This window comes from Harpia harpyja, chromosome 6 (genome assembly GCF_026419915.1).
Source record: "Harpia harpyja isolate bHarHar1 chromosome 6, bHarHar1 primary haplotype, whole genome shotgun sequence".
NCBI classification, from domain to species: domain Eukaryota; kingdom Metazoa; phylum Chordata; class Aves; order Accipitriformes; family Accipitridae; genus Harpia; species Harpia harpyja.
Window position 1 is genome coordinate 1,139,167 of NC_068945.1, and position 27,229 is coordinate 1,166,395.

General features: G+C 38.9%; 1 protein-coding gene across 3 annotated transcripts in view; it reads left to right on the forward strand.

Annotated features, from left to right (window-relative positions):
• Positions 1–27,229, forward strand: part of MPPED1 (metallophosphoesterase domain containing 1) — a 66,242-nt gene that overhangs the window by 9,328 nt on the left and 29,685 nt on the right. For all 3 annotated transcript variants that reach the window (XM_052790571.1, XM_052790570.1, XM_052790572.1), the window contains 3 exons: positions 5,210–5,475; positions 10,622–10,803; positions 26,412–26,637. In XM_052790571.1, coding sequence (XP_052646531.1) covers positions 5,324–5,475; positions 10,622–10,803; positions 26,412–26,637 — 560 coding nt within the window. In that variant the 5' untranslated portion in view covers positions 5,210–5,323. The remainder of the gene's footprint in view (positions 1–5,209; positions 5,476–10,621; positions 10,804–26,411; positions 26,638–27,229) is intronic.

The window sequence follows — 27,229 nt, forward strand, 5'->3', positions numbered from 1 at the left end:
AGTTTCATTTGTTTATTTTTTTAAATGCAACGGGGTATGTTTCTGTCTAGGACAAACCGTATTCATTTAGAAAGCCTAATGATGCCATCAGTATAAATGTGCATGATCGACCTTAAAATCTACAAGTGTCTCGATGACATTTGATTACGCTGCCTTCGCTTTAAAGTTCTCATTTGTCAAGTGAGTCCAAACCAGTCTGCTAAGGGGGGACTTGGTGGTTTTGGTTTGCCAGGACTTGCATTCTGTTTCAGACAATGAAGAGGAGAGTGTATCCCTTTGGAAAAGCTTTCATCTGCAGAGTGATTTGCCTGGCTCATCCTTTCCCACAGAATAATGCCTTTTGAGGATTATTTCAGTGTTCATTTCCCGATGGCAGAACTGAAGATAGTAGACTAATTCCATTGATTGGCTTCTATCTGGAGTATCTGAAATGGGCATTTTAGACAGCAAAAAACCTTTAGCATTTTCAGCCTGTTTCTCATAGTAAGTGATTGCTTTACTGGTTCCAGTATGTTTGCTTATTGCTGGTCAGTCTAACAAGATTTTTGTGGGGGGTTAAAACAAAAATAGTAATTTGTGATAATGAAGCCAATCACTAGTGGTTATAGGAATGTTACTATAACAATTGGGACCATTGCTGCAGAATACTCTAGCGCTTTTGGGGGGTTTAAATAAAGGGTCTGCTTCTCCGTGTAAAGGATGACCTGACAGTTTATGAAGAGCACTGTAGTGCAGTATAGGGGATGAAGCTCTTGGAAGGGTTTCTGGTTAACAGTACCCAAGCTTTGCACAAGAAGCAAGTGTGTCACTATGCAGTCTATCACAAACTCTTACATGCTTCTTTAAGTTATTTTACTGCTATTGTCTTACTGGCTTTCCCTGAAAAAATACGGCTTTGATGTTTTATAGCTGCATGAAAACGCCTCTTTTTTTTTTTCGATACTACATTTCATTTCTTCATTGCCTCCCCAAATCCTAGCTTGTCAGACTTTCTGAACAGAACTAACGTGTTTTCTGTAGTTACCTCTTTGCCACTGATCTTGGTACTGCCGAGAGTCCCAGCGTCCTCTTCTTTCTTTATGTTATCTCACTATTACTAGTGCAAAATCTGGCAACTGCACCTCTTCAACTCTTGTCAAGGTGTGCTATAGCCATGTGCCTCTTGACCTCCAGATTTTTTGTAAAGTAGTAAAGTTAAAGTTCATTGCTCAACAGGTTAACTCCTTCACAGTTTTCTCTGTTAATTTATAACTTCTTTTTTATCATCATCATCATCGGTATTTCATCTTGGTTTCTAATTATTATTTTAGTGACATCTGCTTGAGCCATGTTGTTTTCAAGTCTAGATTCATATTGTGTGTTGCTGGAATAATTTTCAGGAAGTCTCAGTGTTGGTTTTAGGCTTGAGACAAAGGGTAGAAGATGGAGGGAACAGTGGGGACGATGGAATGAGATATGGCGAGAGACAGTGGACATGAGTGTGAACTGAAGGATGAGCATAGAATAAAGTAGAATCTATGAGTGAAGAAGTGAGATTAAAATAAAACATTGGCATTGAAATGGAAAAAAAGAGAAATAGGATGCATAAAAAGGCTGGAAAATTCATGTAAAAGAGGGAGATAATTATTCCAGCTATACAAGAAGGCTGTGAGGTGAAAATACCAGAAATTTCAGGCTGAAAAAGTAGAAAAATCTTAATACAAAGATTTATTTGAGGACCTTATCAAAGTACTTAAATATGCATCTGGGTTCAAGCACCTGCCTAGTCCAGTAATTCCTCAGGAGAGCTGGTGCAGTCCACCTAGTTTATGGCCTGATGCAGAGCCTTCTGAAGATGGTGGAGCAGTGTCCGTTGTACACAGTGGGCTTTGGGTCAGAACTCTGTGAACGTTTGAACGCATGCTGGAGAAAGCAGCAGAAAAATAATGTAATTCCTGCCATCAGTAAGAAGATGGCTTAGCTGATTTAATAGCTTTTTCTCAGTCTGTGATTCTAACAGCCAGGTTTGTGATATTTATTTTAGTATTCATGTTCTTGCAGTCCTTTTTACATTTCTCTGTTTTTCCCTGGCAGACATCCCGCAGCTCCATAAGTCTGGGGGAAGAGGATGGTTAGCATGTTGTTGCTGTGGGGATTTGAGTCTTAATGCTCTGTGTTGGTAATGCTGGGCATATAATTTTAAAACTTGCATGTTATAGAAGCCAATAATTATTTCCCTGCTGCATTTTATACACTGGTTTGGGAAAGGAAGAAATTTCAGAATATTAAAAGAAAGAAAAAGTTATGATTTGGGGGACTATTGGAAATGGAAACAGAAAGAGGGGAGTAATGGGTGTCAGTCTAGTTATCAGTCAAGCTGGAAAGAGACAGCTTGTTCCGTCGAACACCAAGAATGTTAGTAGTCAGCCAACCACTTATGCAGGAAGAAAACCCTAGACTGAAAGGTAAGGTTCAAAGACATCTGTGTATGTTTCTGAAATGAGCTTGAATTAAGCTTGCCATTGAATTATGCTTACTGATTATGTGTGTTACATATCTGATTTTTGTTTAGCACAGGCTATTCATATGATTGCTAGTTATTTTATTTTATTGCAGGAGCTGGCTCTTCCTTTTCTTTTCCAGTCTTGGATGCTTTTTATGTGTCCAGGGTTGACATTGGGTGAATGTCATTTGGCAGAAGGCTTAGCAGTGCTGTGACATATCTTTTTTTTTTTTTTCCCCTTACCAAGTGAAATATGTTGTCTTCACATTTTTTACATGTTTATATGATGAACTTCTTGCTGAATGTCTGTGGCTAGCATCCTCTCAAGCTGGCCTAATGGTGTGATTCATACAGTCTCCCATGTGCAAGGATTGATTCCCGGCTTAAAAGAATGCTTCAGCACTAAAGGGTATATCAGCGGTGTGCTGGCTGTGGTTTGTTTCTGTTTGCAAACAAATTTGTTCTTTTGAGGTAGTTTGTGTTCGTAAGTGCTATTTTCCACTTACCCAGAAAGAGGAAGCAGAGCTTAAGAGTGGATATTGGGGTACCTGCATACATCAGCTGTTTCTGCAGCAGATTTGATCTATAACTTGAGAGAAGTCATAAAAGACAGGACCCAAAGGAGGAGGCTGATAGAAGCCATTTTCTCAGCTGCTGTGAGCTCCTGAGAACTTACTAAGGCCAAAGGGAAATTCTAGGTCCCTAAGGCAGTGCCTTAACTCCTTTGTAACTGCGGTTCAGTTGTGTGTAAAGTGGGCATAATCCCTGAATTACAAAACAAAGGCTGTGTTTTTCAGGTAGTTTGAAATCCTTATGTAGAGCTGTGGAATCATAAATTATTAATCTTACTGGAGAATATTTCTAGAGGTCACCGGTTCTAATAGTTTCTTTCAAACAGAAGTAGGTTCACTTAGAACGGTTTGCCCCCTATAAAATCTCTGACCTTGCCTATTCAAACTTCTTTACAAATGCATCATTTAATACAGGAAGCTCCTCAGGGAGGGTTCTTCACATCTGCCGTCATAATTTCTTATTTCCTAAATGCAGCAATTTGTATTTGATTATTCTTACAAGGATTGTGCCTCCCTCCTCTCCCGCTGCTCTGGCACATTCCTTTGTGCTGCTGCGTGTTCCATAGCCTGAACACGGCATCTGAGAGTGTTCAAAATCCAAAATTTTCTTTGTTGTTATTCTACCATTTCCTTACCACGCAGTTCTAGGGGAGGGCATGAAGGAGTCTGCTCTTTTCTTCTCAGACTGTTTTCCTGGGGGTTGTTAGTGCCAGGAAGTTGTCTTCATTTTACAGCCATTCAGCAAGTAACAAAACTGAGCTGAGTCTCATTTCAGTTTCCTACGACCAAGCTTTCCCAAAACAAAAATACACCGCCACTTCTTGGAGCGCTTAACATCGGTAGTAGTTAAGCAGAGGACTGAAGCCCAGATTTCTAAAGATGCTTAGGTGCTTGACTGCCACTAGAACTGAATTGGACCTAAGTACCTGTAAATAGCTTTAAAAATGTGCCTGACTGTGAAGACCTCCCTCATCCATCACTCTTGGCAGTGGTCCCTTCAGAATGGAAGTAAGGCACATCACCAAGGTCATGTAAAATACTTGTAGTTCTGCTTTCCAGAAACTGCACATATTAAGTGAATTGCTGCATTCTAGCATGGCTTTTCATGAATATATCTTCTGAAGCAGATTACTTGTATTCCCTAGAAGAAAAGAGCTCTCGCTTGCATGAAAGTAAATATTTAAGACAGACAACTTTTAAAAAGGATGCAAAATCATACTGTAAAAATACCCACCTTTATCATCCATTTTTTATTAAAACTGGGAAATAAAAGTAAAATTCACAGTTAAATTACTTTCTGCTGTTTCTAGGGGATACTCTTTGCATTTCAGTTGGTTTCACTTTGCTGTTCCTCTACCCATTTTCATTGCTGCTGTTCTAGACTTGCATAACCTTCAGGGAAAAATTTATTCCCACACATAAAACCTGTATGGATTTTACTTTTTTTTAATATTTAATAATATTTAACTGTGTGTTAGCCTTTGAATTGCTTTCTTTTCCAGTGAATCCAGAATGTTGGGCTAGTACTGACTGAGAAGAGAATGTGTTTGAAGGGGGGAGCCCTTCATATCTGTGCCAGGAGTTCCTTCAGTGGTACTATAAAACCAAGAGCAAGTGCACAGAAGACCGTTTGCTCTGTTCCTTAGGATGTAAAGAACAACCACTTGCAATGCTTCCATGTAATAAATGGCGCAGGCTTTCTGAGGAATTGGTTAAACTGATTAAGTCGCATTTTAGTCATGCACAGCCGTGTCTTCAGTTTTAGGTTTGATGGGATTTTTTGGAAGGAGGATGAGGAATAAACCTTCAGCAATGCAATAAAAGAAAGTAAATGATTGTGTTGAAGAAACATTATTATTTGACGCACCATTCTGAATGACTGCCTTGTCTTTTAGATTCGTATTAAATGTCTGAAATATTTGAGCAAGTTACCCCTGTGTTCTTTAGCAAGTTTACTTTCAGTCCCTGCTTCCCACCCCCAGCTAAAGTGCATTCATCAAATTGCTGAGCTGGAAAGGTTTGTGATGAGTTCTTTGAGCTGTGTGTCTTCATCCCTGCATATCCCCCCTTCATCTTCATCTCATATTAAATAGAGCAAATTCCAAACAGATTAACTGTTGAACAGTTATGTTCCATCTCTTCAATCTGCTTTTAGGTTTTTCAAAGGACAGTGTGCTGAGTAGGTAAGGAGATGTCATGGTCTTCTTCCGTCGATGTAGGAAGATAGCAGATATGATCGCCTGAAAAAGCTGAACTACACAGTGCAAGCATGGCTTTCGCCCAGTCGCACATTATGGCAGCTAGAAGGCATCAGCACAGTAGACTTATAATTGAAGTGGATGAGTACAGCTCCAACCCCACACAGGCTTTCACGTTCTACAACATTAACCAGGGACGTTTTCAGCCCCCACATGTGCAAATGTAAGTATTATAGTTTTGTTATTGCTCTAGCACAGCCTTCTGAATTGTTATTGCCTTGTCGATGTGGTATTTGATGGACCAGTCAAAAAGAATTCAAAAAGAACACTGTTTTCCTGCCTTTCTAATAATAATTACTGTAATGATACAAAATCAGTCCATTTGGAAAGTATAAGTACTTTGTTAAAGGATGGGAGAAAGATCGTTCCACTACCGTAACTTTAATACATAATACTTAGGTATTAAAAAGAGAAATAAACAACAAGCAGTGGTAATAAAATAAGAGATGCTACAAGGATGATACTTTCTGCAACCTTAATAATGTTTGCATTGTGCATTTACTTATTGATGTAAATAGCTGTTGAAAATACCAAGCCTGTATCTGTACAACACATACTGTTTGGTTAGTTATATTACAGCTACATACAAGGGAAAAATCACATCAATAAATAAAATAGTGTGGGCACCCATCCGACAACTTACTTTCATACCGATGTGCTGAAGATGCCAAGTGCTTAAAGAGTAATTAAAATAATGTGTTTGTTTCTGACTTCTTATATAATGACAACATCAGTAAAATTAACTGCTTTATATGATTTACTTGTAATGTAAAGTGGAGAATTATAATTACAAAATGAAACCTGCCATAAAGTTTAAAGCCAGAATGAAGAGCAAAACAGTGAAGCTATTACAAATAAATTAAGTATAAAATTCTACTGTAAAATAGTTTTATAGGGAATAAAAATGTCTGCACCATTTTATTGTGTTTATTAAAGAGAGAAGCAGCCTTATCTTTAGATCAGAAGGCCGGTTTTAATTTTTTTAAAGGAAACATTTTTCCTTTAGGAAGACTGAATAAATAATCACCTCATTCACATTTTTGGTATTTAATATGATTTGATAATTTACAAACATAGGCCATGATTTCTGCAGTTAAAAATCACAGCAATTATGACTGGTTGAATGCTATGTGTCGATTTAGTGAATGCTTACGTACATTGTTTGGCATAAATTAGATATTATACTAAAAAAATCTGAAGACTAACATATATACCAGGGTGGTGAGCAGAATTTTAGCTTATGGTCTGTGTTGGGGGTTTTTAGGTACTATTGAAATGCAAACAGTAAAATGAGTTGAGTGTTAGCACTGGGAAACATCTTCTGTTTATAGAGCTGGCAAATGGTAGCAAAAGTACAAACAAACAAGCGGGTTCAGAAATACTTTTACAAATGAAAATGCCAAATGCAGGTTGCTTTATTTGTCGAGGCTTAGCTATTCTTCATCAATATTCAGACAGTTCCTGGGCACTCATGAATTTGTTCACTGGTCTTAAAAACTGAATGTTTTTTACTGGGCTGAAAATAAGTTATTTATTAGTATCCACTTGGTACTCAACAATATGCTGTTTAAACTTCTAACCAGTAACAAATCATATTACCAGAGGGCTTAGAGAGTCAACTGCGTGATAGAAGTTCAGCACCTAAGCAAGCAGTTGAAAATAAGCTATCCTTAGAAAATGGTTCCTCAGAAGAGTTTAGCAATCTCTCATGAATGATTAATACTATTAAAGAAGCTTGTGCAAATAGAAGAACAGGCAAAATCAATTGAAACATTTACCACAATCTGACCTACTCTTTCTCCTGGTACAGAAATTGTAAATAAAGTTTCTGAATACCAGCAGGATTGCTTTTGCCTCCTACCAGTGAATAGAATAGTAACAAAGAAGGGAAAAGTAGACATAAAAAGTGTAACAAAAGCACCTTTTATTCACGTAATTGTTATGGGTGAAATCTTAGCCCTGCTTTAGTCCATGCAAGTTTTGTTGTTAACTTCAGGGAGGTGAGGTCTTTGCCATGTCTTTGTGTATAGTTCAAAATACCTAGATTAGTGATGTTGCAGGCAATCATAAACAGATTTCACATAGACCTGTTAACATCTGAATTCATAGTAAACTACTTGAACCACAGGGGGGTTTTTGTGCTCCTTTTCTTCTGAATTCAGTCTTGCAGCTCTTCCTTGATCCTCTGTGGAGTTTTATATTTCTTGTTTTACTTCTTAGCACTCATAACATGCTGACAGACCTTTCCAGCTCCATCGTAGTCTGGCATCCCTGTGCTTGCGAGATGACTGGGTTGCCACTGACAAGAAGGGTGGTAAATTCTGCCAGTGTTTTCAAGTCCATCAGTCGTTTCTGGAAAGTTCCTGTCTTGCTCCTTTGTGAAACCACTGAAATCTAGCGTATAAACTAACCTCTGGCAGTGTTTTTGCTCTGAGATTTTTTAACTTTGCCTTTCAGTTTCCCTGCAAGTTTTCATACTGGTTTAAAGAAAAGCATTTGCACAAAAATAATCAGCAGATCTTTATTCCTCTGCTCACGCTGCAAGCAGTGCATTGGGTGTTGGTGTGACAGCTGCTGTGGGAACGCGTTACACAAGAATATGGGGATCGAGCCTTCAGAAAATATTTCCAGTCATACAACTTAGATGCGTTTGTGAAACTTGACATACGTTTTTACCTATGTACGGCCTCGGTGTGTGCTTATCACTTCAATGTGAAAAATCTGCATCTCATTTATTTGGGTTTTTGTATTGATGCCTTTTTCCCATGAAAATTCTCTGGCCCATTGCACAGGATTTAAAAGTTACACATACCTCAGCAACCAGGAAAATGCTGCCCACATCTTCCCTGTCCCCATCCAAACTATAAGAAAAAGCCTGTGTATTATGTGCTGCATGGGTTGCCATGGTAAGCCTGTTGTTTTTTCCATTCAGCTTCAGAGGAGCAACATGTGAAATACATGCTACTCCCCAACACCCAACTTACTGCTGTGCTAAGCTTTGAAAGATTTCTGAAGGGGAAGAAGCACCTGCTTTAAAGGCTACCCTACCATGAAAAGTCAAAAAGTGGTATTTTAGACCAGTTCATATCCTTATGTTGTGCCAAGGTAGTATGCATAAGTTAAAGCTGGCTTACTAATACAACCTGTAACTCACTTTGGGAAGTGCTGGGCAGGGAGAGCAACAACCAGAAGTCTGTTTACTGAGCTGATATTTAACTGCAGCGATAGCCAGGGCCAGCTCCTCGTCATTTTTATCCAGCCATCCTAGTTCATTTTGTGGAGGAGCTCCATGAACTCAATGCATTACCCTTCACATAGCTCGCACCTTATGACAACCCTCACTCACTGGTCTAAACCCACCATTCACCACCCATATTCCTTTTCACCCCTGCTACCTTCACGCGCCAGCCATGGAGCTCGCTCTATGGCAGCTCTCTTCCCTCCAAAACAGAGACATTTTTAACATGCGATGGCAGTCATGCAGCTGCAGTGTTTGAGGTTGTGACCACCCATGCCTCACTCCCCCTGCATCTAACGCTCTTTTTCTCATCTGCCCTTCTACACGTGCCTGTGGTCCTCTCGCAACATACGCACTCCCTCAGCCCTACACGCAGCGTTCGCAGCTGCTCTCTCTCAGGGTCCAAACATTCTACTCTTTGTCAGCCAAGTTTTACAATTTCCAGTACATGCTTGCTTACATATCCCGCTAGCATGTACGTACTGCTGGGCATTCATTAGGTATGATTTGATCACAGCTGGTTTTACTCCTTACTTCATGTTTGGTTACTTTCTGCTCAAAAACTGGAACTTCAGAAAGACGACTACAAGGTACTTGTAATAAAAAGCTGTTTCTCCAGTACTGCTGTAAAAAACCCAACACTACTTCTTCCAAAAAAAGGTATAGGAAAGACAGGTACAAAATAATTTGTTCATACTCTAGTTTTGTAGTTAATATTGTAGAAAATGTTAAGAACTTTTTCTGTATTTAACAGGATTTCAATGTTTTAGATTTATTCCTCACTCTCTCACTAATCTTGTGAAGTTGTCAAAACCCCTCGGTTTACCCGCCTGTAAATTTCATAGAATTCTTTGACTTAGAGAAAAGATTGCATGATTAAAGAGTATTATCTTATGTCTTTCAAGCAATAAAATGCCTTTTGAAAATTTACCCAGTAAACAGGGGTAGTAGTATTAATAGCAAAGATATCTTAACTTTTTTTTCTGAGTTTATTTATATAAAAGTAAGCTCCTGAATTGAAGCACAACCAGCAAGGAATAGGAATATATATTACATACTGCAGCAGTGAACAAAACTAACTTTATTTGTCGTTTCAAAATAAATGTTATAAAAGTAAAATAATTCATAACAATTCTGTTTATCTCTCTGGTTTCTAGTGACACAAATATAACTCTTGCATCTCTGGCTTTTTGATTTTATTCCACCAGAATTCTCTAACTGGAATAGGAGATATGGTATAGCTGCATATAGATACATTTGGTTCTGTATATTCTAACAAAATACGGATAGAGGGTAAAAAGATTGAGTTGAAAATAAGTATACCTCATATAGCAGAGAGGTGTTCTCTGCTTTCCTCTTCTAAATCATAAGTAAGTTTCATCAAACTGGGTCAGATCTTTTTGTTTCCTCAGTTCTGAATGTCGAGATTGGGCTCTGAACAATGCAGCCTCACCGGTCACAGCATCTGATTTCATTTAGTATAGTTAAGCCCAGAAAGTTGCCACATTTGTCCTGACAATAGTCAGGCTTGAATGTACATTTACAGCTGTTGTCAGGAGAGTTCTTATCTTGCTTTGCATTAACACACTGAAACATATCTCCAAAATGTGTTAATTAAATTTGCTGGAATTATATAACTTGCAGGAAAAAAGTTGATAATTAGAAAAAATGTATTTAAATGTATTTATGTATCTAAAATCTTTTCCCTGTGTACCATGTAATCATATTTAAACAATGAAATGGGATAGTACTATTCCTTTGAAACTGGCAATGCCTTTGATTTATTTGTAAGTATTTGTTTCAGAGTTACTGCCATAGTCCAATCTCTTTTCCTTAATCTCTTTAAATTAATCCATCTACCCAACAAATACTGAAAATGTTGTGATGTGAACATCAAGAATTTTTACACCTCCCATTAGTGTTAGGTTTGTTTTAATAAATCCCTTCCATCAGACAGATCTAGAAGCCTGTGTAATCTTTTGTAAAGGTAAAAAATAGTATTAGAATTGCAAAGTAGACACTAAGAAGTACATAAGTACTTTATAACCTTGTTATGATGCATTTCCTACAGGGTTGATCCGGTGCCCCATGATGCTCCCAAACCTCCAGGATATACACGATTTGTCTGTATTTCTGATACCCACTCAAGAACTGATCCCATCCAAATGCCATATGGAGATGTGTTAATACATGCTGGTGATTTTACTGAGCTGGGACTTCCTAGTGAAGTAAAAAAATTCAACGAGTGGCTAGGTAGGTATTGAATTCTGTGTGGATTTGAAAGTAAATTTGTTTACTGATTGTATATGCCCCTTCTGCCTCCCAGTAAAAACCATCATGCACTCAGAAATGATGAATATTAGTTTACCTTTTACATTTGAATGGCAGTGGGCAGGAATCGATTTTTTTTTTCTCTTTTTGCATTTTTCCAACTGAGCAAATAAGATTTGTGAGACTATTCATCTGTTCTGCCTTCACACTCTCAAGTGTACATTAAGCAACTTCTTGGTGTTAGCAACAATTTAAGTCAGTAGGCCTTTAATGATTTACATAAAACCTCTTACATACATTGTTATGGCTTTGCTTCCTCACAAAAAAAGTTGTTGTGACTGAAAACATTTGTCTGTTTAACCCTGGAGGCTCATAGTTTTTTTTTTTTTTATCTGAGGCTCAGCTGCACCACAGTGATGAATTCCAAACAAAGCAAAACGTGTGCCTGTGGTTGCTGTCTTGGATGTAGCAGACCAGATGTAGATGCCTTCTGTAGGCAACTGTTGGCATTGGTAACTGAAATTCTGTTCCACTGGGCAAGAGAGTGGTGATTTACATGTGCTTCTGCAATGTTTTGTATATGCTAAAAAAAATGACATTGAAAATTGGAAAGCATACACTGTATCCAGACAAAAACCCTGATCGGTATTGTTTCTGCAGCAGTGCAGATACCTTAATTTAGAATAAAAATGGATTTTGGATTCTGATACTTCATTATCAAAAAAAGGGTGAGAGGAAATGAAGGAGTTGGAGAGAGAAAGGACACAGTTTAAGGGTAAATGGATTTCAGTTTTTAGGTTCATTTTCTTTCCTGTAGTTGATATATTTGCATTTTTCCTGTCTTTTTTTGCTACGTATTACAGCATTCCACACTGGGAAGGCACAAAGCAGACAGATGCATGTAGGCTGAAATGGAGTATAAAAAAAAGTCAGGACTTCACAATTTAAACAAGTATTTAGTAGCAAATAATTATCAGCAAGGCTGATAAATATTTATTTGAGCTTGGGAACCCAATAATATGCCCCACATGGAACAATTGCAATGTTCTGTGAGTATTAAGGTAGGGACAGCACGTGGAAGTAACACAGTCTGTTAATAGTGCCCTCACCTCTGTCTCTGTACCCGAATGGAACAGGTTGGTTGTAAAACAGAAAGCAAATTTTAATCCTATTTTGTAGGTCTCTACTATGTATTATAATAATGTACTGAAAATAGCATATAAAGATTATACAAACCATATGGTTATCCCTTCTGAATAATACCCATTTTATTTATCTGCTGGTGTGGGAAGGGGAGTGCTTTGGGATATTGCTAGCGAGCAAGGATGGCGGCTACACACATTACTTGCCGCACAGTTTTTGTCTCCCTAGTTCTCCATCTGCCTCCCTGCTGGTCACAGCTGTACAGTGTTCTGAAGAAGTCCTTAAGCTGAAATCCTCTCAGTATGGTAGGGAGATTTCCCAAGGCATTTCTGTGATTGTCTTTTCATCATTTTTATTCCAAAAGAAGGCTTAATTTTCTGACTTTTCAGGCATGCTTCCAATTCCGTGGTGGTGTGCGGCTTGGGAAAAGGTGATCTTTGTGGTTTAAGTTATATTTTTGCAAGAGCATCTTTGAGATATGCAAATTTATCAAGTTAAAGATTTTTTTTTAGTTTCTTGGCAGTTCGAAAAAATGCAAGATTTAACAATTTTTTAATTCATTCTGGAAAATCCAATAGAAAAATAATTTGAGGTCACTACATAGGTTTCATTTAGCTAGCATTTAAAGTTTTATTCCAGTTCAAAATTGTAAACTTTTTTTTTTTTTAATTACAGTAGATGAGATTTCAAAATGGAAACTTTACTTTTTTTTGAAAGTTCTTTTTTGTTTTAAATGAACAATCTGTCAACTCTTGAATACCTTGAGTGTTTGCAAAGTAGTGTAGTAAATGGTGGAATGGTTAAAAGTGTTCTCTTTGAGAAGAAGAAATTGCGAAAGTTTTTGCTGGTTGTCCATTTTGTTGTGAAAGGCACTAGTCTCCAACAGTTTTGATTTTTCTAGATAGCTGCTTCCAGTACCTGCCATGATTTTGCAACTCCCACAGCCTACCCAACCTCCTTCTTCCTTGTCTGACATTTTACTAGTTTCTTGAGAAAGTAATTGACAGACTCTGGCACGGACTTTGACCTTCACTGTCATTCTTACCTGCTGCCACAAAATTGCCCTGTCCCTTCCTTCATACCATAGCACAGGGCTCACCTTCCCACTTAGTTATTTTGTTCTGTCAAATCTGTGTCTTCTGGCATTATTAGACTATAACTTTGTTTATGCCTTGGAATAAACGCTAGAATATTTGTTTGTTACACCTTCCCTTGATCTCAGCTTCCTCTTAGGCACTAGATACATATCCTACTCCTGCTTTTGCACCGTATCCTTATGTCTAGCATTGATTCCTACCTTTTAGCTTTCTGTTCTGTCATACCCTCTTGGGTCTGTGCCACTTTGGTTTATCAGCCTGTTTCATCTTTTCAAGAGGCCCTTCAGCAAGTTCAGATTTTATCTTTCTGTTCAACATAAAATTTCTGTGCCTGTCTGATGCAAAGTATATTTTACGTTAACATCATTAACTTCCAGGGACCTTATGGTTATATCAAGCACATGCTCAAGTGTGCTAATAGAGGCTTGCTGAGTCATGCCCTAAAATATGTTCTCTTTTTTAGGCTAACTGTATGTGGGTACACAGGAAGGCCTGTACCAGCTCAGATAATAGTCTCTCTAGCCCAGTATTGTCTTTGGCTGTGGCTAGCAGCCAAGGTGCTCTGCTTTGTCTGCCCCTTAGTCACCTAGTTTTAGACTATTTGTCCTCTGACCCCTAAAGCCCACCACTTCATTTCATTTCACTTCGTTCTTTTTGGTAATTAGTTGTTTTCTTTCACTTTTCTTTTTCTCGAAGCCCCGTCCCCCCTTCCCAGGAAGGGATTTAAGGTTTTACTAGGGCTAGGTTGGTGCCTAACTGTATGGAGGAGATTACATGCTGGTGATAACTGGATGTGCGTATTTTCTCAGCTTTCTCTAGTAGGCAGCCCAAGGACAACTTGAGCCACAGAATTACTTTGTATTTAATATATAGATTTTTCTTCTCTGAGTTTTTTAATTGTCTTTTGGATCTATGCAAATTTTGAGTGCCAACACAATGTTGCATCGGAGTTCCACAATGTGATATGAATTGTGTGAAGAATTTTGCTTAATTTGAACCTGTCACCTCCTAGTCTCATTTGGTATTTCCTAATACTGGAAGAGGCAAGTGAACAATTTCATTCTTCATTCTGCTTAAGAATTTATAGGCTCTTTCCATATCTACCCTTAAGATATTTTTCAGGCTGAAGACTGTTTAGAAGTCCTTAAATGCCTTTGATCATCCGTGTCACTCTTTGTACCTCTTTGTTCTATATCCTTTTAAAAATGGTGAGACTAGAACTGCACATGATCTGAGTACACCACAGATTTATCCCCTGGCATAATAAAATTTTCTAGTTTGTTCTCTTTTCCTTTCTAGTGTTGTGGATTATTCTGTTTTTATTTTTGACTGCGACTGAACAATGAGATGGCGTTTTCATAAAATTGCCTATTATAACTCTGTGAACTCTTTCCTGAAAGGTAATACCTAGTTCAGAACCCATCAGTGTGTATCTATAGTCGGTATATTTTTTCCAGCACTTGAATTATTCTGCATAAAATTATATTCAGTTTCATCTGTTCTCTTATTGCCCAGTCATGCAGTATCATGATGTACTTTTGCAAGTCAGATTTCTATTTTGCTACTCTTATTCAGGACAGCTTAGAAAAAGAAGGGAAAAAGGGATGGATAGTCAGTTTATAAAGCTTGCCAATGGTGCCAACCTGGTCATTTCCCTCCCTTTTTTCCCAAATTGACCTTTCTCCTGTTTTTATATTTCATCTTTTCCTTTTTTTACCTAGTTTCTTCTCTGATTGTATTTTTCTTCCAAATTTGAAAATCCCGTTTTGGAGAATCAGAAAAAATGAAGTACAAAATACGTATTACAGTAGGGCCAAATGGAAGGCCATGAGGCCAGTGAAACTTTCTGATGACGTTCTAAGGGTGCATGGTATGACAGCTTTGAGCATATGCTAATTTTCCAGTATGTCCAGGAGATTTTAATGACACCACTGTAAACAGCCGAAAATAATTCGGGGGAATTGTTTCTAAATACATGGACCTGTTGGAGCAGGTCCAGAGGAGGGCCACGAAAACCACCAAGAGGGCTGGAACACCTCTCCTGTGAGGAAAGGCTGAGAGGGTTGGGGTCGTTCAGCCTGGGGAAGAGGAGGCTCTGGGGAGACCTTATTGCTGCCTTTCAATATGTAAAGGGGGCTTATAAGAAAGATGCAGAAAGACTTTTTACCAGGGCCTGTAGTGACGGGACAAGGGGCAGCAATTTTAAACTGAAAGGGTAGATTTAGACTGGATGTAAGGACATAATTTTTTACAATGAGGGTGGTGAGACACTGGGACAGGTTGCCCAGAGAGGTTGTGGATGCCGCATCATTGAAATTGTTCAAAGTCAGGTTGGATGGGGCTTTGAGCAACCTGATCTAGTGAAAAATGTCCCTGCCCATGGCAGGGGGGTTGGACTAGATGATCTTTAAAGGTCCCTTCCAACCCAAACCGTTCTACGATTCTATGTAATCAAGGGTAGATAAGGCAGATTATATCATGAGATATATCAAGCTCACTATGTGCTAAGCTCACTAGCTGTCCTTGTCCTCAGCTTTTTCATTATTTTTGTTTTGGTATTTATTCCCTACCTGCATATAAATCAAAAGTGTTGTAGGACAAATACAAAGACACATGTCCTACTTTAGTGCACTCATCAAATAATGACTCCAAACCCATCTCTATTTTTTATATCCCATATTGTTGGCACTGGAAATTGCCTGCTTGGCTCAGTTGCTCTTGTAATTCCCTTTGCTCAAGTCTGTAATATCATTTCCAAATTGTGTATGCTCCAGGACCCACCATCACTTTGAGCTTGTGGGTTACTTTCCTGGAAATTTAACTAAATAGCCAATCTGTGATAGAAGCTGCAACGCATACTTCCATATTCTCTCTGAGAATTATCTTCTGTGCATGGATTGGAAAGATTACTTAAACTAACACATTTTATAATATCTATTGTTTCAGTGTGTTTGCCTGAGTTTTCCAATGTCAAAGACAGTCTTCCTATTTGAAATTCACATTCAAGCTAAAGTTGAAATAAAAAAATAGAAGGTGGCTTTGCACTTGGAAAACAATAATTAGCTCTTCAGAGCATTTTCCTAAAAATGTTAATCTTACTTGTATATTGTACACACACACAAAAAAATGGATTAAATTATTTGACATGCACTTCAGGAATTGACCTGGGCAGCAGATTCAGCTCAAAAGATAACGTTTTTATTTCAGACTAAAAATATTGTAGAGTGAAGATGCCTTCCCAGCTATAGTAACTAGCACTACTAGAATCACCTGTTTCTAGTATTAGATTGTAGAACAAAATCAGCTAATTTCGGTCAATAAACATCATCTCTACCTTGAAGTTCTTGATAAAAAATAAAAGATCTTCAGAAAAGCCTGAAACAGTAGGCTTAGCTTTACTTTTGCTTTACTGTTCAATCTTGCAAAATGATGGTAGTTATTTTTCTTCCTCTCTTAACAGGTATTTTATATTTTTAGGTTCAATAATACTCACATTTAAAACAGATTAAAATTGTGTTGAAGAAGAAAGAAAATCAGCTTCAGAGCAGCAAAAGAAATTAGAATTTATAAATTGTAGTCATGCCATTTTGACCATCGGTAATTACACTATTTTTATGTTAATGTAGAAACCCCTTGAAAGAAGTATTTAAGCACTAATTATCTATTTACAAAAGAATGGCTTTGGAAATGCAGTGAAAAACATTGAGCTGTGTAGGGATTTAGAACAGATGTCATTTTTAAAAGACTGGGCATACTAAAGAAGTGTTGGTTTATATTGCATTTCTTAAATGTGTGATGGCTCAGATCGGTTTGTACATCTAAGGCTCAGACAGCACAGCACAGAAAAGTGCACTGCAGCACACTCTTCCAGTATTTCTCTGGTGCTGGGGAGTTAGTACGTCCTGAAGACTTTTGAACGTTAAACTGGCTGCCAGAGTCTCAGGGAATATTTAAGCTACATCCCTGTGTTGGGAAGATGACCCAGAACAACTGTTTTCCAGGTACGCCTCCCATGCTAGTGGTGAGAAGCTGTAGAAGCTATAGGAGTGGTAGGTGCTAAAGGATTTTTCCTTCATTCCCTCCTTCCAAACATATGGATGCTTTGGGGGGATTTCTTGTACTTTGGACTAATACCAAGGTTGCTTCTTTTCACTGATGGAGTGGAAGGTAGCCAAACTTCAAGATTCTGAGTCTCTGAGATGACTCACCTAAAAACGTGCTGTGATTTTCATAAATATTGAGTTCCCTGACCCCCCAAAATAAGCAAGTGAGTAAAAATACCCAGTCTTATTCCAGACTAGCAGACAAGTGTAGCTTTAGGAAGGCGGTGTGGCCCAGAAGTGCAGATAGCAACCAGGGAACTGAAAGATCTGGAATATGATTCTGTGAACTGTCATTGCCTCTGGCAGAGATATTTGAAAGAGCCTGAGGAAGACAGGCAACCAAACTCTAGTTAGTCCTCTTCAGATTTGACAGCCTCTTTATCGTTCCCCCTTGTAAAATTGTGAAAATGATGCTTGATCCACCTACCACATGAACGTGTTGGAGGATTAATTATTCTCAGTACAGCACTTTGAACAGCTATTGCAAAGCACTATACACAAACATTAAACATTGTTATTAGTGCTGTGCACCTCGTACGGTGACATGACACACAGCTCTTTGTAGTCTTCCCTTCCAGAAGGTGACAAGTGGGAGATGCTGAAAGCACCTTTGTGGAATCTGAAGACCTGAATAGGAATCTGTATCAGTGTGCAGAGAGATCCATGTAGGAAGTCTAAAGTATTTTTTAATTGTTACTTTTTAACACAGTTCTCTATCTCCTTTGCTTTCATTGTCCCCAGATACATGTTGTAAACCAAAACTAGTATATTCTGAAGGACAGAAAAGCTGTTGTAGAAATTTATCTCCTCAGAAACATATATTATTTAAGACTACAACTATTCCAGGAAGAAAAAAGGAAAAAATATTTATGAAAATGGACTCTGTGGCTTATGTAGTTGGGGACTTTCAAACCATTAATTGCCACAATCTAAGGGGACATACCAAAGGAAGGTTCAACCTAGGCAGACCTTGCAGTTGTACAATTTTCTAGGCGCCTGTTACTGACCACTAGTGGACAGAAGGTACAGAGCTACATAATCTTTTGGTTTGAGTCACTACAGCTACTCTAATATCCTAGTTTGCAGCATGCACTGGGTTGGTTCTGTGTAATTACAGGGTAATTAAATAAACCCAGGGTAAGAGGAAGCCACTTTTCCTTTAGAAGTAATTTGGGCCAATTATTATACATGTGTGCGGGTGCGTATAAAACAGTATATCAAAGAGCCCAAGTTGGACTATTATCAGATATTTTTTAGTTTGGTTTGCCTTTATCTATTTATTTTAAGAAATCCTGTTTTGCAAATGTGAGCAATATAGTATATGTTTGCTGTTTTAGTGTTTGATATAATTACTGGCTTTTACAACGCAAGAATGTCTAGAGCTAGCAGGTTACAGATGACTTAGGAGGGAGTGTTCATTTACAATGTTATTCCAGATTACACACCATACAAAAAGTATGTTAATGTGAATTTCCCAGACATCAGCCCCAGTGTTTAAACACAGAACTGTCAAAGAGATGCTAAAAAAGCAATCTGAGACAGTTATGCAGTCTTTTTACTATATCACTCACTGCTGTATTCTAAAAGGTTGAAATGAGAGGGAAAAAAGCATTAAGTGGGCACTTATATGATTGTCGCTGCTTTTAATGAATACTAAAAATTCTGCTTAGTACAATACCAGGAGAGAAGCAAAGCACATCTGCTTGTATAAGTTTGCATTTATCTTGGTGAAGTTGCAAGTTGATAACAATTGTAAGCTGCAAAGGAGGTCACTGGTTGATAAAGATGCCTAACCTCTTAGTACAAGAGGAGCCTGGAGTGTAAACATCATGCATTTGCTTTTGAATTATTTGCAGTGTTGATCTAATTTACGGAGAAGACGACTTGCTGGTAGAACAGGATGAACCTTTAAGCACACAGAATTCTACTTTGAACAAACTCAGATGCAGAGAAATAGCAAACAAAGGCACATTGTTCAGTGCTTTGCATTATGCAGTTTTGTAGTTCAAGTAATGGTTCCCCAGCATTTCAAGTTATTTTGTAAAAATTATGTTCACCATAAAAAGGACCTACTGTAGTTTAGAAGTTAAGAATTGCTGTAATAATTTTGTAATTGGTGCATAAACATGCAAAAAATTAGATCGTCACTTGATTCTCTTAATTAGTAATCTACAGTAATGAAAGGAATAAACAAAGATGTTACTAGCTAAACAATATATATAATCTTCTACACATTATATTACCAGAACTACGATCAGATTCTTATACTAAGCAAACAAAGGCTAAGAAACTTTCTGAGGAGGGTTTGCCACAACTGGCAAAATGTATCTGGTTAAGAAGTTAGTAAGATGATAATAGCATCTGGCTATATATAAGCTAAACATGATACCCCAGGCTTTTTGATAGTAAAATAATCTCAAAGAATAATAAATTATGTTTGATTTAGGAGATTTAGGGCAGAATTTTTTGTATGATGAGTTGTTCTGGGAGCAGAACCACTGTTGCCTGACTTCTTGGATTTTGTCTCATAGACTTTCTGTGGGTTCTTAGGTCTCATTTCATGAGACACCTAACATGTCTCAGTCCTTTGAAGCCTCTCCTTCAGACTGGGCATTAGTCTTCTCAGACACTTTCAGGAAACTGAAGGGAACATAATTATCTTTGAGGCCTTTACTCCTCTGCTGAATATAGTAAATGACTTTTGAATCTGTTGGGCATTTTCAGAGGGATATTGAGAGACAAGCATACAGAAGTGTAAAGTGTCGTACTTCTACAGGTTTTGTTTCTGTGAGAAAAAGATAACCTTGCTAAAACTGCTAAATTAAGTGCAAGATAATGTGTCTCCAGCATTTTTCTGCATACAGGGGGAGATTACAAAACGGAAAGGAGAAAGATGAAGAACCATGTAGCAGAGAAGAAAGAAAAGGAAAGGAAAAATCTCTCATCCCATGTTAAGATAGAGGCTGAAAGAGTGGATGGAGCTCCATTCCAAATTGGCAGAAGGCAAAAGTTGGATGTGGCCCTGAAGCCCAGGGCAGAATTGGAGCCAGTGTGTTTCTGACAGAATTTTGATGTGTAGATATTTTTGTTAATTCCAAATCTAAATAGGATGAAGTGGCTAGAGGTTGATTATGGAGGAAAATAATTTTAATTTCTTGCAAGTTAGACATTATGGGAGGAAAAACCCCCTTATTTTAGAAAAAATGTGAAGTTTTGCTTAGAAATGAAATTTTTATTCACCCCAAAATATTTTAAACTGACATTTTGCTTCGTTTTGTTTCCTTGGTAATGTCAGAATCACTACATGAATTTCCAAATATATCCCATTCCATCCAAGTGGTATTTTAATAATTTTAATACAGAAGACTGTTCAGGTAAATTTTTTCCAACCGATTCTAGTTGTAGTTTGTCTCCAGGTTATAGGGATATTTTAGCAGAAGCTTCTGAGGTGCCAAGACCAGGGGGATCCCTGGTCTTTGGGCAAAAACACTTGTCTTGTTTTGGCTAGTCAAAATATGAGATCAGAAAAAAAATGTAGCTTTCTCCCAAATTCATAACTTTTCCTTTTTTTTGGTTTGAAAATACATCTTTGACTCCCATAACATATGTTCTTGAATGTGTTTCTTGGCACTCCTGAAGGGCAGATCTATTTCTTACATGCTTGCTGCCTTAATTTTACTGGGGAATGAATTTTGTCCTGGATATGTGTGCAGAATTCCTGTGACAGCCATAAATTTTCTTTAATATCTTTGTATACATAGAGCTTCTGTATTAATACCAAGTTGCTACCTGCCCACCAGCAAAGCCATATGCTAGCATCAAATGTTAATTGGCTATCAGTTGGGTGTTTAGTCCTACTCATCTGCTAAATGGATAGTACAAGAAACTTACACCAAAGTTAATGGAACATAATCTCTAGTCCTGTTAAATTGCTTATCTACCATAGATTTGTTCCATTAGAATCACAACACAAAATGAGTTTTTAATTTCTTTCAGCATTGCAGGCTCTTTAAAATTCTTGTTCGTTTTCCAGTGTAGACTTACAGAAACCTAGAATCACACAGGATGGAGGGGACCTCTGGAGGTCATTGAGTCCAACCTCCTATTCAAAGCAGGTCTAGTTAGAGCAGGCTGCTCAGAACCTTGTCGAGTTGAATCTTGACTATCTCCAAGGATGGAGATTTCACAGCTGCTCCGGGCACCTATTCCACTTTTTGACCATCCTCATGGTAAAATTGTTTCCTTATGCCATGGTCCCACTTGTGTCTGTGGCCTCGTGTCGTATCTGTGTGCACCTCTGCAAAGAACTAGCTCTACTTGCTCTTATCCTGAGATCAGGTAGTTGCAGACAGCAGTAAGGTCTTCCCTTCATCTTCTCTAGGCTGAACAGACTCAGATCTCAGCCTCTCCCTGTATGCCACATTCCCCAACCATCTTGGTGGCCCTCTGCTGAACTTGGTTCAGTTTGTTAGTCTTTTTCTTTTACTGAGGAACCCAGAACTGGACACGGCACTCCAGATGTGGTCTCACAAGTGCTAGACAGAGGAGAAAGATCACTCCCCTTGTTCAGCTGGTTTCACTGTTACTAATACAGGCCAGTATGTGGTTGGCTGTCTTTGCCACAAAGACACACTGGTGAGTCTTGCTGAATGAAGTTACTCTATCCTAGGTGCGGGAGTTTACATTTGCTTTTGATGAAGTTTATGAGGTTCCTCTCAGCTCGTTTTTCCAGCCTTTGGAGGTTCCTCTGAATAGCAGACAGGCCCTCCAGGGTGGGTCATCAGATCCCCACCCCTGATTTGGTGTTGTCTGCAAACTTGCTGAAAGTGCACTCCATCAGATCATCCAGGCTGTTAGTAAAGATGGGAAGCAGTATTGGCCCCAGCATCACTAGCTGAGGGATACCTCTAGTGGCTGACTGCTGGATGGACTTTGTACCACTGATTCTAGCCCTTTGAGACCAGCATTCCAGGCGATATTTGACCCACCTTATCATCCATCCTTATCTCACTGATTTGGCTATAAGGATGCTATGGGAGATTGCGTCAAAGGCTAAAATCAAGGTGAACAACATCCAGTGCTCTCCCTTATCCAGAGAGCCAGTCATCTCCTCGTAGAAGGCAATTGCATTAGTCAGGTATGATTTACCCATGTTAAGTCAATGATGGCTGTTCCAAATCACTTTCCTGACCTTCATGTGCTTGGAAAATTACTTTGTGGGAGATTTGTTTCCTAATTTTCGGAGGCCTGATGTGAGGCTTGATGGCATATATTTCCCCAGATTCCCCTTCTTGCCTTTCTTGAGGATGGGTGGGACATGTACCTTTTTCCAGCCATTGGGAACTTCTCCAATCCTTTTCAAGGGTGATAGACCTGTGACAGACGGGTGGTAGGCCTGTGTCCGTCCATTGCGGCACTCCAGTCAGGTCACCTATCCCACCGTCTACATGATCTCAGAGATGTCACAGCTCTCCTCCCTCCTGGTTGTACCCAATGCTGTGCCTGAGAGGAGCCGCAGTGAGGCTGCTTTTGCAAGGGTAATGCAAGAGCCTTTGCCGTCCCGTTGTCCCCCAGCTGCTCCCTCGCTGCCTGCGTGCCTTCCCTTCTCTTCACAGCGTGACAGCCCTTCCCCAGCACACCTAAAACTCTTCCCACGGTATTAGCGAACCTGTTGGCAAAGACACTCTTGCCCCAGTTTGCCAGGGGAATGCCATCCCTGCGCAGCAATCCTTGTTCTTCAGAAAGGGTCCTGTGGTCATAGAAGCTGCAGGCCTGCTTGCAGCTCTAGCCACGCAGCATTGTGTTGGCTGTGGGATGCATCCACTCCCACCTGAGCAGTGAGCCCCCTCGCTGGAAGGATTGAGGAGGTGCCACCAGGGTCACATCCCCCTCACTGTTATTTCAGTCACTCATGATACGCTCAAGGTTGCTCTAGTGGTACCATTGGTGCCCACGCGGATGAGCAGTCATGGAACTTAATGTTTAGCATATGGCTATTTTGGAAAAGAAGAAGAAGAAAAAAGGGAAAATTGCTTAGCAAATGAAAATGTTAGCCACTGCCTTTACTAAGGCTTGTGTTCATGGAGTTTGTAAATGGAAGACAAAAGGAACCCACTGCATAGGTACGTTGTAGCCACTGCTGTCTTTGGTAGGAATCTTTCTTAGCAAAACGCAGTTGTTACAGAAGCCATGAAAACCTGCATGAGTGGGAATTCAACATTCTCAGCTCAGTTTGTTGAACGAGGGACAGGAGATGTGCCTGGTGTCTTTTCTACCCAGCTTGTCAGTAGCACCCACTAGCAGGTGTGGGAATAAACTGGTCAACCTGGAAGTGTTCAAATTATCTCTGATGAAGGGCTGGTGGCACAAAAAATAACAGATGGAAAAGTGGTTGTTCTACAGCTATGGACAGATGTAGAAGCACAGCCATACAGCAGCTATTAGGCTATGTGTTCTTGGGGAGGTCTTGGTCCTAGCAAAGGACCAAGCCAAGGCTACAAATTGTGCAGTAGTCTGTGCCTAGGGATGGAAAACCATGTTGGAAGGTCATAACGAAATAAGAAATTACAGAACAGTTTAAGTAATAACATATAAAAAGGAAAAGTAAGAAGTTGTAGGTCAGAAGTAGGAAGGAGTTGCTGCTTTAAGGTAGTTTTCAGGTAAGTATTGATCAGATATTGCTGGTGTTTGGTGGATCTTCATGCTATAAAAGGCATTTGAAACATTCGCCATTTCTCAGGATTGTGCTGACACACCATGTTGGACTGTGGTCCTGCTCCAGTAAGGTGGTGTTGGTCCCTCTGAGGTCAGTGGTAGGAGGACCATGCTTTAGTGCAAAGAGATGTTTAGCATTCGGTGTTGATTTCTGCATGTGGGCTAGAGTGAGGTAAGTATGGATCACACTGGAAGCAGGGAAGATGGGAAATGTAATCGATATTGTGGTCTGATAGCTGAGAGTCTTCATCTGCAGCCACTCAACTAGCGTCCTATAGTTCATGACAGTAGTGACCAGCCAAGAACAAGGGTTCAAAGATTTCTACCTAAGGTTGACTTTGCACTTTGAGAGCACTTGGGGTGAAAAGTGAAGCATGTTCTAAAGTCTTCTAAGGAGCAAAGTTTAAACAAAATATTGTTAAATTTATGTGCAAGCAGCAAAAAATACCCCCGTTAGACAAAAAATTAAGATTTAAAGGGTAAAGAGGGCTTGTGGAGACAAAGAGAGGGAAATAGGTTTAGGAAGTTGCTGCCTGGTATGGAATGAAAGAAAAAAAACCTGAGCTGCAAACTCATCAAAAACACAGTTGTTAATTGAAAAGCTGACAGACCTGTAACTAAAGCAGCGCTTCTGGCCGCCACTATAATAAATGTAACTGTACATTTAGAGTAATTTGCTAATTTGCCTAAGTAACACCCACAGACAGCAACATGACATAAATACATTAGTGGAAGCAACAACTATAACCAGCTCGTACAGGTTCTTGGCTGCTAGATGGATGGATCAGATGAGCTGGAAAAGATTTACAAAACAGAATAGAAATGGAATTGTTAACAATATTGCGGCATACAGGATTTCTTTATTTTCCTATTTCCCAAGAATGCTTTAAGGCCTGTAGATGCCCATACAGACTGTGGCATGTAAGTAACATTTTTAACTTGTGTGTGTATGTGTGCACACACCCAGAAAACTTGCAGAGATGGAGTACACATCTGGAAAATGCTAAGCATTTCAGAAGCAAAAATGACAAAATTTACATCTCAACTAGTCTTTCAGGTAAATAATTGAATCTCCAGCATTCAACGTGTAATTATAAATATCTGAAAAGAGTTTCTGTTAATAAATATTCTAAAGGCATGTATGTCTTGGGTCCACAGGAAAGACTGAAACCTGTACAATCGATTTTCCTAATACAGGTGTTACAAGTGCCTGAAACGTATTTCAGAGTTACCCAGATCTTTTCATTTGGCAAATAATGAGTTCAGCCATGTGGCATCTCCTCTGGGCTAGCACTGTTCTCTGTCTTCTGTTTCTGTAACTCCAAATCATGCTGTTGCATTTTATTTTTAAGTCCTACTCATGCCAACTTTTGCCACTGCACATTGGCTGGTGTTTTACATTCTCTAAATATCCTGCCTCTAGGTTAGGCTTGGGGTCATCACTTAAGGTTTCTATGTTATCAACAACACATTTTTAAAATAAAAAAAAGACATGATTGCTGCTGTGCAGGGTGGGTCTCATTTTCAGTAAAATATTTCTTTCTGCTCCCAATCTGTTCCAACTGTCCTCATTCTGATGCAAATTAATCGTGCAGAAGCAAAGCTATTGAATGCAGCTTTACACAGTTTCTGTCTTCGTTTCCTCTCAGATATACTTAGAAGTTGAGCTTTTTGAGACAGGCGATGCCTGCTCTCAAGGGCAGAATCCAGCTGATAACCAAATGTAGAGTCAGGTGGAAAGTTTCTGTTGCAGTGCTGCTCTCTGGAAGAACCCACGTGTGTGGGCATATATATTCTTGCCTTCAGCAGGAGGTTGTTGTAAAGTTTTTCACTAAATACGGGTTGTAAAATATTCTTGAACGTGAGTCACTTTAAATTATAGTCCATGGATCTAAGGAAGTCACTGAGAAAATGGAGCAGGAAAAAAAATGGGATAGAGGCAAACCGCGAGACTTCTCTGTGGGATGTGGAGTTTTGACAGCTAAACCCAATCCCTGTCTTGCTTGAAGGCTTGGTCTTAATGTCAGGGCAAAGAGGGCAGCAGACCTCTCTGGCTGACCCAAGTTCTGAGTCTGTAAGACCTCCTCAGTACAAGCTGATAAAGACTACAGGTCTGGGAGAAGGGAGGTGACATTATTTTATGAAGCGTTGTGGACGATCTTCTTTGAACCCTAATTTCTGTCAAAGAGTTATCATCACTGTCACAGTAAGTGATACTTGCAGCACAAATGGCAATCAACTAGCAGTAAATAGTAGAGCAGGAGTCTGCAGACTGGTTTTTAAGGTTGATGAGTTGAAAGTAGTTTCAACACATTAATGCTAAGCATGCTGAATCATAGTGTGCCCTGAAAAAGACAGTAATGTCATTTACCTGAAATCACCGGGAATTACAGTAACACGTAGTAGGGATATGCTTGATTGTTTCAAATATGTGAGCATATTATAGGAATCGATAATAGTTTGTGACTCTGTCTGTTTTCGTTTATCAGAATTTCCATAAAACAAGTAATTTGTTTGTTTTTCACTGTTTTAGGTAGCCTGCCCTATGAATACAAGATTGTGATAGCAGGAAATCATGAATTGACCTTTGACCAGGAATTCATGGCTGACTTAATCAAGCAGGACTTTTACTATTTCCCCTCTGTTTCTAAGCTGAAGCCAGAGAGCTATGAAAATGTACAGTCTCTTCTAACAAACTGCATCTATCTTCAAGACTCTGAAGTGACGGTGAGGGGATTCAGAATATATGGCTCCCCTTGGTAAGCAGGTTTTTAAGCGTACATTAAAAAAATACTGTTGATTGCTATCACATCAGCCATTTCATATGCATCACCTATATCTGGATTGCTGTGTTAGGAAGAAAAGTAATTCTCAGTTTGATAAAGTTTTTATATATTCTTGTAATGAATCAGTCCTGTGACAAAATAATGTACTTGTATTGTAAGTATTGTTAACCAAATAATGATGGGAAAAAAGATAGTGTGCCTTTAAACTCTCAGCCAGGAGCAGTTCTCTAACATAGTCCATGTAGGGGGTTCTTGTGTCATAAAATGTTTTCTATTCTTAGTGAATTTATATAATTACAGGTTAATTTTATTGCAAGGGTACATTCTTTTGACAATTTCCATCCTACAGATAATATTTAAGGTTCCTTAGCGTATACAGCAGTCATTTAACACAGCAAGCTTGTTTCAGTATTTGTTTAGGCTTTTTTTTTTTTTTTTTAATATCCCTCAGAATCTTACTTTCTTTTATACAGTAATAGCTTTCCTCAAGGTATAGTTGAGCTTCTAAACTAAAGTCAACAAATCAGTGGTAACCTAGTATTTAATGGATTTTGGTCTGCTGCAT